General features: G+C 44.2%; 1 protein-coding gene across 1 annotated transcript; it reads left to right on the top strand.

Annotated features, from left to right (window-relative positions):
- Positions 1-1,282: 1,282 nt before the first annotated feature.
- On the top strand, positions 1,283-10,410 carry nhp2 (NHP2 ribonucleoprotein homolog (yeast)). Its single transcript, XM_080206162.1, has 4 exons — positions 1,283-1,507; positions 3,514-3,583; positions 8,224-8,329; positions 9,339-10,410. Exons 1-4 carry the CDS (start codon positions 1,354-1,356, stop codon positions 9,462-9,464), a joined length of 456 nt encoding a protein of 151 aa, XP_080062288.1. The 5' UTR covers positions 1,283-1,353; the 3' UTR covers positions 9,465-10,410.
- The last annotated feature ends 1,774 nt before the right edge of the window (positions 10,411-12,184 follow it).

The following is a 12,184-nucleotide window of genomic DNA, read 5'->3' as shown; positions in this document are numbered from 1 at the left end:
GATTTTATTTAATAAAGGCAGCTGCTCCCACCATCCCACACCCTTCCATAGAGCTGCCAACAATGATTACAAGTATAATAAAAGCAAAATACTGTGAATGCTGGAATTCTGAAATAAAAGCAGAATATACAGGTAAAACTCAGCGAATCTGGCAGCATCTGTGGTGAGAGAAAAAACAAGAGTTAACGTTTCAAATCCATGACTCTTCAAGAGCATTCCTGGAGATTTCAACACATCGCTTACCCCCCCCCGCCACACTCCAGCCATCATTCAACCAACCTCATGATGCGCTGCCTTCCCTACACCAATTGGAAAACAAAAAGACTCATCACCCAATTAGAAAACGCTTGACAAGCAGCGAAACGACCCTTTTATTTCAAACAAAAATTGAAAATGCTGGAAAATCGCAACGGGTCTAGCAGCATCTGTGGACAGAGAATAGAGCCAACATTTCAAGTCTGGATAACCATTCTATCCAGACCTGAAACATTGGCTCTGTTCTCTCTTGATGTGCAGATGACAGCTTTGGACTGGGGTGAAGACAGTAAAAAGTCTCACAACACCAGGTTAAAGTCCAACAGGCACCTTATCATGTGAGTCACCTGATGAAGAAGAAGCGCTTCAAAAGCTAGTGCCTTTTGCTACCAAATAGGCCTGTTGGTCTTTAACCTGGTGTTGTGAGACTTCTTGCTCTATTCTCTCTCCACAGATCCTGTCAGACCTGCTGCGATTTTCCAGCATTTTCTGTTTTTGTTTCAGATTCTAGCATCTGCAGTATTTTGCTTTTGGCCTTTTTATTCCCTTTATCAACATTATTTTATATCTGATAAGAAGAAATGTTCAAAGATAATGGGAATAAAACACATTCCTTTATACTTTCCCAGGATTTTCCCTTAGAATTTTTCCCTAGGATTTTTCTCCAGAATATTTTCTCCAGGATTTTCCCCCCCCCCGGGGTTGCACACATCAGGGTCCTGGAGACTGATCTTCAATTCCTGGAGTTTCCAGGCCTGTCCTGGAAGATTGGCAACCAAGCGTCCCTGGTTATATTTGATAACAAGATGCTCATCCTGCCCAGATCTGCAGCACTTCCCCGTTGCCATGGCGCCCACCTCTCCTTTGATTGACAGGGCCGACGGGGCGGGGCCTCCCAACCAGATGACGTTCGTTCCCGGAAGTGCGCGGCGGAGTTTTGAGTTCCCGGATGTGCCATTGTCCCGCCCCCCCCTCCCCCCTTCGGGTGACGGGAGGGCCGGATGACCCGGATGTTCCTGGAGTGCCCGGATGTGCGGCCCTCCCCCGTTGCCATGTGCTGAGTGAGCCTGTTGCTGCTGCTGCTGCTTCAGTGAGAGGATGAAGTCCCCCAAGCCCAAGGAGCTGTCCGGCAAGACCGAGTACGAGGAGACGGAGAAAACCTACGAGGAGCTGGTGGCGAACGTGAATGCGATTTCCCAGCCGCTGGCCGCCAGGAAGCTGAGCAAGAAGCTGTACAAATGCGTGAAGAAAGGTCAGGATGGGGATTTATAAACCGAGCGGCGGAAACCTCCAGAAACATCAGGCCCAACCTGAGTTAGATTGTAAATTGCTGTTTAACATCATAAAACAGCCAGCATTCCGTGTCCTTTTGTTACTTCTTTCGTCGGATGTGGACATTGCTGACAACGCTCAGCATCATCCCTAATTCCATAGAATCCCTAAAGTGCAGAAGGAGGCCATTCAGCCAATCCAGTCTACACTGACTCTCTGACAGAGCGTCTTAGCCAGCCCCCGCCATCCCTACAGTCCCACGTGCTACATATTTACCCTGCTAATCCACCTAACCTGCACATCTTTGGATACGAAGGGGCATTTTTAAAATTTGATTTATTATCACATGTATTAATATAGTGAAAAGTATTGTCTTTTGCACGCTATACAGACAAAGCATACCATAGCTAGCGTGTAGAGAAAGATCAGCTTAATGTAAGATAGGTCCATTCAGAAGTCTGACAGCAGCAGGGAAGAAGCTGTTCTTGAGTCAGTTGGTACGTAACCTCGGACTTTTGTACCTTTTCTCGATGGAAGAAGGTGGAAAAGAGAATGTCCAAGGTGTGTGGGATCCTTAATTATGCGGCTACTTTTCTGAGGCAGCAGGACGTGTAGACACAATCAATGGATGGGATGTTGGTTTGCATGATGGACTGGGCTTCATTTATGACACTTGGTGGCCAATGCATCTGACCCCCACATCTTTGGACTGTGGGAGGAAACTGGAAGAAACCCATGCAGATATGTGCAAACTCCACACAGACAGTGGCCCCTTGAACTGTTTCTTTCTCGCCAATATCAGAAGACAGTTGGGTCTGGAGTCACAGATTTGCTTGGTAGAAAGGACAATCTTTCCCCCTCCACAGTTAAGGATCGTCAGTGTTACTATGACTATCCCAGATTTTGAATTTAAGTTACAGCTACTGCTGTGGTGGGATTTGAAGCCCTGTCCCCAGGGCATGACTTTGGGTCTCTGTATTACCAGTCCATTGATATTGCCACTAAGCCATCATTAACTTTTTGGTTACTTTATAGAAAGATTTACTATTCAGATTGAATTAACTTGTGATCCCAGCATGTCTCAAATGAGCTAGATGCTCATATACAGTACAGCTGATCCTTTTGTGACTGTTCAGCACAACCATGCCACCAGTATTGGCACAAGACTCCTACATGTTATAGAAATATAACAGGTGCCAAATTTGAGTATCCTAATGCCTGTACACGTCCCTGAATATAAATTACAGCAACAGAAGTTCCACCTTCTTAAAATCTGTTTTGTGAACTGCATCCAGTTTTGTGCCTGTGGTGATGTTATGGTCAAAGCTCAGTGTGGTGACTAGGGGGTGTTTTCACATTAACTTCATTGCAGTGCAAGCCTACTTGTGACTAATAAATAAATTTTATAAATCTCCTACTCCCTTAACCTAAATTTATGCCTCCTGATTATTGACCCCTTTGCTAAGGGGGAAAGTTTCTTCCTATCCGTCCTATCCATACCCTTCATAAATTTATACACCTCAGTCAGGTCCCCCTCAGCCTTCTCTGCTGCAAGGAAAACAACTCCAGTCTCTCTTCATAACTGAAATGCTCCAGCCCAGGCAGCATTGTGGTAAATCGCTGCATCTTCTCTACTGCAAACCCTTTTTTCCTATAATGTAGCAACCAGAACTGCACACAGTACTGTGGCCTAATCAGCATTTTAGATAGCTCCATCACAACCTCCCTGCTTTATATTCAATGTCTGGGTTAATAAAGACAATATACCATAATCACCTCATCCAGCTATGCAGCTGTCCTCAGAGATCTATGGACACGCACACTAAAGTGTCTCTGATCCTCTGTACTTCCTAAAGTCCGACCATTCGTTGTATATTCCTTTGCCTCGTTAGTCCTAAAAAGTGAATGTTGATGCAGATACAACTGTTGTACATTGCTTGGAGACTTTAGAATATTTAACCGCAACTTGCTCCATTTTATCTGTAGCTGCAAAAGTGAAGCAGATACGTCGTGGAGTGAAGGAAGTTCAGAAATTCATCAACAAGGGGGAGAAGGGGTGAGTGTGTCTGTTTTCGAGTGAAACACAAAGAGCAGTTTTTAATAATGATATTTAATTATAATTCCCTGAGTTTATTTTATAAAATAGTAAATACAGTGTGTTAGAACCATAGCATACTGTCCTCCAAAGTAGCAGGTTTGGATTACTGTTACAGTCTTCTGTGGGTTCACTTGCCCACTTGAGCTATGTTGTTTTGGGACTGCAGCTCACGACAGTCACCCACACAAGAAGGGAATGCGTAGGACTTGAGTTTAGTCAGTGCGATTGACCAGAAATTCAACTGGACTCGCCGCATAACCACAGTGGCTACAAGAGCAAGTCAGAGGCTAGGAATACTGTGATGAGTAACTCACCCCCTGACTCCCCAAAGTCTATCCATCATCTACAAGGCACAAATCAGGAGTGCGATGGAATACTCCCCACTTGTCTGGATGAGTGCAGCTCCAACAACAATCAATAAGCTTGACACCATCCTGGACAAAGCAGTCCACTTGATTGGCATCACATCTACAAACATTCAATCCCTCCACCACCGATAGTACATGTTGTTGCTACTGGCTATCTACAAGATGCACTACAGCAATTTATCAAAGATCCTTAGCACCTTCCAAACCCGCGACCACTTCCAACCAGAACAACAAGGGCAGCAGACACCTGAGAACACCACCACCTGCAATTCCACTCCATGCCACTTACCATCCTGATCTGGAACTATATCATCATTCTTTCACAGTCAGGGGTCAAAATCCTGAAATTCCCTCCCTAATGCCCTTGTGGGTCAACCCACAGAACATGGACTGCAGCGATTCAAGAAGGCAGCTCACCACCACCTCAAGGGCAACTTGGGATGGGCAATAAATAGTTGGCCAGCCAGTGACACACATGTCCCACAAATGAATAAAAAAAGCTTGGTCCACAGATTGAAAAGTTTAGTTTCATCATACCAGTTATGAGAATGATAAGGCTCTAATGGTTGGATAGAACTGAGTAGCTTGCTGAGTTAAGAGTCAACCACCTAGTCCTGGCTCTAAAATCACAGAACCCTACATTACAGAAGGAGGCCATTCGGCCCATCGAACCTGTACTGATAACAATCTCACCCAGGCTCCATCCCCATAACCCCATGCATTCACCCTAGCTAGTCCCCCTGACATTAAGGGGCAATTTAGCATGGCCAGTCCACCTAATCTGCACACCTTTGGGCTGAGAGGGGAAACCAGAGCATCTGGAGGAAACCCACGCAGGCACGGGGAGAACATGCAGGAAAGATCAGATAAGGATGACAGTTTTCCTTCCCTAAAAGACATGAGTGGAGCTGATGGGTATTTATAACTGTTCAGTAGTTACCTGGACGCTATTACTGATGCCTTTGTTATTCTGGTGTTATTAATTGAATAAAAATTCCAATTGCTGCCATGGTGGGATTTGAACCCCAACATCTGGATTGCTAATCCAATTCCATTATCAACATGCAACTGCTTCTGGCATACTTGCTGTAGTACTGAGGACTTGTGATGCAGAACTAGCCACACCCCAATCCAAGCTGTTCCAGGACAGCTCCAACACTGGCGTTTATCAGACAATGTGGAAACATGCCCCGGTTTTCTCTTTCTGCAAACGTAGACAGATCTGAACCATTGCAACAACCACCCCATCAGTCATCTGGCAGAATTGGCTCCAGACCTCATTATAGCCTTGTCCAAACAGACATAAAGTTAAATTCCAAAGGCAATGTCCCTGAAATGAAGGCAGCATTTGAGCGAGTGTGGTATTGAAGAATTCTCGTCCATGGGCATCAGGGAAAAATACCCTGTTTGGGGTCTGTTGTGGTTGTTGGAGGCCAATCATCTCAATCCCAGGATATCATTGTTGGAGTTGCTTGCAGTGATGTCTGACACCCTATCTTTAGCTGCTTCATCAATGTCCTTCCCTCCATTATACGGTCAGAATTGGGCTTTTTTACTGATGACTACACAATGTTCAGCATCATTCACAACTCCTCATACTAAGCAGTTCATGTCCACTTGCAGGAAAACTTGGACAACATTCAGTCTTGGACAGGTAAGTAATAAGCAATGGTCATACCACGCAACTACCAAGTAGTAACCATCACCAGCAAAAAAAATAACCATTTTCCTATGACATTCAACACCATTATTATCACCAAATCCTCCACCATCAACACTGTAGGGTTACATTTGACCAGAAACTTAACTGAACCAATCATAAAAACTGCAGTTAAAGTTCAGGTCAAAAGCTGGGAATTCTGTGGTGAGTAACTCATTTTGAGATTTCCCCAAACCCGTCCATCTTCGGGGTTTCTCAGGTTTAAGATGAAATGTTTTTCACTTGTTTGGGTAAGCGCAAGTCCATTAGCACTCAAGACGTTTGACACCATCCAAGACAAAGTAATCTGCTTGATTGATACCCCTTCCCCATGCACAGGGGCAAATATAAGAACATAAGAAATAGGAGCAGGAGTAGGCCATCTAGCCCTTCAAGCCTGCCCCGCCATTCATTAAGATCATGGCTGATCTGTCGTGGCTCAGTTCCACTTTCCCGCCCTCTCCCCATAACCCTTAATCCCCTCTCTTATCAAAAACCCATCAACCCGCGTCTTAAAAATATTTAGCGAGGCAGCCTCCACCATGAGTGCCTTTGCTGCACAGTAGTAATTTGCCACAGTTTCTTCAACAGCACCTTCCAACCTGTGATTTCTGCCATCTTCAGAAACGAGGGTACCAGATGCATGGGGAAAACAACACTGCAAGCCAGGCACTACTGTGCCTTGGAATTATATTACTGTTCTTTATTGCTAGCTGAGGAACCTGGAGTTCCCTCCCTGACAGCATTGTGGGTGTACCTACATCATACGTACTGCAGCAGTTCAGAAAGGCAGTTCACTGCCACACACTCGAGGTAATTAGGGATTTTCAGCAAAGTCTGGCCTTGCCAACCATATTCAGGTCCATGAAAGAATAATAAAAATGATCTGTGTTTGTAGAACACGGAACTCAAGGCTCTTGGCCACAAAAGTCCTGCTAGTGAAAGGGCCATAGAGTCACCACAGTGTAGAAGGAGGCTATTTGGCCCATCAAGCCTGCAGCAGTAACAATCCCATCTAGGCCTTCCCCATATCACCATGTATTTACCCTGCTAATGCCCTTTCGAGGGCACTCACCTGATGAAGGAGCAGTGCTCCGAAAGCTCGTGCTACCAAATAAACCTGTTGGACTTTAACTTGGTGTTCTGAAAATACTTAGTGTGCCCACCTCAGTCCAACGCTGGCAACTCCACACCTTGACGCTGAGGGTCAATTTAGCGTGGCCAGTCAACCTAACCTGCGCCTTTTTAGACTGTAGGATGAAACCAGAGCACCCAGAGGAAACCCATGTAGACATGGGGAGAACATGCATACTCCACACAGCCACCTGAGGCTGGAAGTGAACCTGGGTCCCTAGCGCTGAGAGGCAGCAGTGCTAAACACCTTGCCACCCTCCCATTTTTCATATCTGATCTGTTATCATTGTACTTCACTGACCCCTTTCCCGTTTCTTCCATCCCCAGCATCTTGCTTTGTGGCACCTGGGATTATTGCTTAAACAAGAATTTTTAAATGAAGCAGAACTCTTTCATGTGCTCATTTAATGATACATATAATGTACACTTTCTACTGTTACCGCCAAATCAATTTTATTAAGCAAATGACTCAGAAAATGCACTGATAACTTGTAGTACTGCTGCTTCACAGCACCAGAGATCTGGATTCAATTCCCATCTTGGGTCACTGTCACTGCAGAGTCTGCATATTCTCTCTGTGTCTGGGTTTCCTCCCACAGTCTGAAAGACGTGCTGATTAGGTGACAGTTTGGAATATGATGCCTGGGAAGGTGGTGAAGGCGGGTTGCTTCACATCTTTTAAATGGTACTTGGATGAGCACTTGGCAATCATAACATTCAGGGCCATGGGCCAGGTTCTGATAAATGGGATTAGGTAGATAGCTTGGGTGTTTCTCATGCCAATGCAGATTCGATGGACTGAAGGATCTCTTTTGCACTGAGGGATTCTGTACAGTTCCCAGGTTTCACTTTCCCCTTTACTGCTTCTCTGTCTGTGCTGCTCCCATCATGTTGCTGCTAATGTTCCGACTTCCGGCTATGCAGGATATACTGAGCATTCATCCTGCCCTTCTATTCTCCCCACCCCAGATCAGTTTGCCCCAAACCACAGTGGTTGGCACTACCACATCACAGCGCCAGGGATCTAGGTTCAGTTCCCAGTTTGGGTCATTGTTTGTGCCAGATTTGCGCCTAGTCCCCATGTCTGCATGGGTTTCCTCTGGGTGCTCCGGTTTCCTTCTACAATCTGAAAGACGTGCTGGTTCGGTGCATTGGCCATGCAAAATTCTCCCTCAGTGTACCCAAACGGGCACTGAAGTATGGCGACCAGGGAATTTTCACAGTAACTTCATTGCAGTGTTAATGTAAGCCTGATTGTGACACTAACAAATAAAGTTTAAACTTAGTTTGTGTAGTGATGCAGGCCTCTTATGTATAGAATGGAATGTTGGGTGAACTTGTTCTTTATTCTCTTCCTCGTTTGGTATTGTGCTGATGTTGTATTTTTCTGGTTGCAGGATTGTCATACTGGCTGGTGATACTGTGCCGATTGATGTTTACAGCCACCTACCAATCTTGTGTGAGGATAACAATCTTCCTTATGCTTACATTCCATCCAAAGTGGTATGTTTTAATTGGTTTGTTTTATATTACAAAGAAAAACTCTGATGCTTGTTTCTAAAGAATACCAAAGTGAAAAATTCCCTGACAACTTTGATTAATAGGATTGTAAAGCCCAGTTCCAGAACAGAGATTAGATGAAAGAAAAATGCAACAATAAAATAGATTAGGTGATGCAGCTCAGCGTTGGGGGAAATTGCTCTGACGTTTTTCTCAGCTCGAGTAAACAAGGTGTAAGAATCATACAATCCCTACAGTGCAGAAGGAGACCATTTGGTCTATCAAGCTTATACCAACCACAATCCCACCCAGGCCCTATTCCCATAGCCCCATTTATTTACCCTCCCGCTCCCCTAACACTGAGGGCAATTTATCGTGGCCAGTCAACCTAACCGGCACATCTTTAGACCGTGGGAGGAAACCGAAGCACCAGGAGGAAACCCACGCAGACACGGGGAGAACGTGCAACCTCCACACAGACAGAAACCCAAGGCCGGAATCGAACCTGGGTCCTTGGCGCTAACCACTGTGTTACCGTGCTGCCCATAAGAAGTTAAATTAAAAGTTTGTTTATTAATCACGAATAAGGCTTACATTAATACTGAAAGGAAGTTACTGTGAAATTCCCCTAGTCGCCACACTCCAGCACTGTTTGAGTCTGTGCACCTAACCAGCACGTCTTTCAGACTGTGGGACGAAATTGGAGCACCCAGAGGAAATCCACGCAGACACAGGGAGAACATGTAAACTCCACACAAACAGCGGCCCAAGTTGGGAATTGAACCGGGGTCCCTAGCGCTGTGAAGCATCGTTGCTAACCACTGTGCTGTTCAATATTACATATTGAAGGGGACATTGAGTTGACAAAGTATTTTTGGAAATCACATTTTTCTGGTGTCAACACAGCTGGGTATTATCACATTGGGTTGTCTCTGATTTACAGTTATGTTTGCATAGTTGTGACTGGATTATAACAGGTTTGGATGGTAATGCTTGTTTTTATTTTGTGAAGGATCTGGGAGCTGCCGCGGGATCTAAAAGGCCGACATGTGTGATAATGATCAAGCCTCATGAAGATTATCAGGAGTACTACACCGAATGCTTAGATGAGGTGCAGGCACTGAACCTCCCTGTATGAAGACAGAGTCTTAATCATCTGCAGTGGACATTGAATGTGTTGTCACAATACGGCGCACTGGATGAATGATATCTGAAATGGATAGTTTATTTCTACCAGTTACAGAGTTAGTTATTTTCAACACGTTAGGTTTTTTATATTTGAAAAATGTGTAGATATCAGGTTTGTCCTGATTTTTGAATTCTTCTACTGTAAGTTGGAAACTGCAGCAAAAAAAATGCCCGTTTTCTTTGAGTTCCTAGGGGTGCTCACTTGGCTTAAGACCATGCCAATTAAACTAAAACTCCTGGGGCTGATCTTTCGGTTTGGTGAACATTGTGTGGGTGAAGACAATGATGTTGCTTAGCAAGAGCCACAAACCATTTCAGTGATTGGGTTCTTGCCGAGTACTTTTGGCAAGCTACTAGTGCTTCAACATATCTGATCTGCAGCTCAGAAATTTTTGTGGTGGGAAGGTCTAAGGAGAAGGGCAGACAATCTTGAGGTACCAGTAGCGAGTGGAAAGGTTATTCCTGTCCCATCACCCTTTGAAGGAGTAACATGTTTTTTGGGCTGCTGTTTTTATTTAAGGATAGAGTCCAACTGACTGGAGTTCAAGAAATAGCTTGGGACCCCCAGCTCTCATTTCTTGTTGGCATATCACAAAAAATCTTTTAGGTATTTTTGTGAGATAACATAAACCAATAAGATCAATGTGTTCACTTTAAAACTAGGGCACATGTTTGGAAATGTGTCATGGTCTTGTGGCAAGAAGCATAAATATTTCCAGTTCATCTAATCCACCTGTCAGGTTATATAAAATCCGTTTGGAAATTTCCCTGTACAGGTTAGATCAAGAGCCTCACTCATTTCCCATATCACTGCTACCGTTACACATTTTTTATCTGTACAAAATTTGCAAAAGTCTATAATAAAATTAAGTGATTAATATTCATTCTTTTTCAAACACTGAGCAAATGACCCATCTTATTTGGAGTTTTGTAAAGTGTAACTTTTATTCAGAATATTTCTGTGTTTGAGGGATATGAGTGGAGTGAGAAACAGCAACAACTTGTATTCATGCAGCACGTATAACACAAAACACTGTTTTCCTGGGCATAAGTTTTTTTTATAGAAAGGATGCGGCTTGAGGATGCGTTCAGAAGAAATCATAGAATCCCTACAGTGCCGCAGGAGGCCATTCAGCCCATCAAATTTGCACCACGTCTCTGACAGAGTATTTTACCCAGGCCCCATCCCCAAAATCCCACAAATTTCCCATGACTAATCCATCTAACATAGACATCTTGGGACACAAGAGTAATTTAGCACAGCTAATCTACCTAACCTGCAGATTTTTTAACTGGGAGGAAACCTGTGCAGACACTAAGAGAATGTGCAAACTCCAAGCAGCCACCCAAGGCCAAAATTGAACCTGAGTCGTTGGTGCTATGAGGCAGCGGTGCTAACCACTGTGCCACCCTGCCAGTACCATGAAGATTCAAAGCTTGGTCAGAAGTCTAGGAATTACAGGGTTTTACAGAGATGTGGCCTGTGATGATGGGGTGAAGGGATACACCATAGACTAATGTGGTTGATTTCTAATTACCCGTAACAGGTTTGTATCTACTACGCATGTGCAGGAATTTCATGTTGTTTGATGCATTTGAAATGAGTCAGATAGCAAGATGTCATTTCCATAGATCATGGTAGAAGTACATATTGAACAGCAATCTTTAATTTTTTGCGATTAATCACATCTGGCCTGGTGATTTGAGCATCAGTTGTGACAATCACTAATCCATTGATTATTTTGACAATGAAATTCTGGCCTGGTGGCTTTGATCTTCTCAGACTAGTGTCTGTGTCTGAAGAAAGCTTCAGCTCATCAAGGATTGCTTGTCGTATAAGGAACGGTTGAGAACTCTGGGTCCATACTCATTGGAGTTTAGAAGGATGAGGGCGGATATTATTGAAACTTAGAGGATACTGCGAGGCCTGGATATAGTGGAAGTGGAGAGGATGTTTCCACTAGTAGGAAAACCTAGAACCAGGGGGCACAACCTCTGGCTAAAGGGACGATCCTTTAAAACAGAGATGAGGAATTTCTTCAGCTAGAGGATGGTGAATCTATGGAACTTCTTGCATAAGGCTGTGGAGGCCACGTCATTGAGTGTCTTTAAGACAAATGGAAGGGTTCTTGATTAGTAAGGGGATCAGGGGTTATGGGGAAAAGGCTGAAGAATACAGAGGAGAAAAATATCAGCCATGATTGAGTTTGCTCTGCCATGGAATGGGCCGAGGGCATAATTCTGCTGCTATGTCTTATGGATGTCAGATGAGCTATTTGACAATGCAGGTAACAGAGAACTCAAAAGGAGATGAAGTAGAACTGGATGTGGAACCTGACATTTCCTTGGATATCATTGCTAGAGACAGCATGTAGATAAGGAACAGGACAGTGCTGAAGAGTGATTCTTTGGAAGTTTAAATGTTGCCGGGGGGGAGAGAGAATAGAATTCTCTGACTACACTGTCTATAACCTGAGAGTGGAACAACTCTAGGGCATTGTCAGTCACTGGGATGATGGAGTTGAGGCATTGAAGGAGGATGATGTATCCAACTATGTCAAGCTGTAGATAGGTTGAGGGATAATGTGCCTCTGTCACAGAGGATTTAATTTGGGACTTTGAACTTCTCAAGTATCTGCTGCAGAGTAGATCTAATCAAACATAAAGGTT

Source organism: Carcharhinus amblyrhynchos, chromosome 18 (genome assembly GCF_965287045.1).
Source record: "Carcharhinus amblyrhynchos chromosome 18, sCarAmb.v2.hapA, whole genome shotgun sequence".
NCBI classification, from domain to species: Eukaryota; Metazoa; Chordata; class Chondrichthyes; order Carcharhiniformes; family Carcharhinidae; genus Carcharhinus; species Carcharhinus amblyrhynchos.
Note: the sequence above shows the minus strand (reverse complement) of the source record. Positions and strands in the feature narration are given on the sequence as shown.

What these genes read in the sequence shown, in the direction of transcription:
- nhp2 (XM_080206162.1), top strand. Translation starts at nt 1,354, where the DNA reads ATGAAGTCCCCCAAGCCCAAGGAGCTGTCCGGCAAGACCGAGTACGAG. An exon ending in GTACAAATGCGTGAAGAAAG is followed by an intron (nt 1,508 to 3,513) that starts GTCAGGATGGGG and finishes TTTTATCTGTAG; the next exon opens with CTGCAAAAGTGAAGCAGATA. An exon ending in CTTACATTCCATCCAAAGTG is followed by an intron (nt 8,330 to 9,338) that starts GTATGTTTTAAT and finishes TATTTTGTGAAG; the next exon opens with GATCTGGGAGCTGCCGCGGG.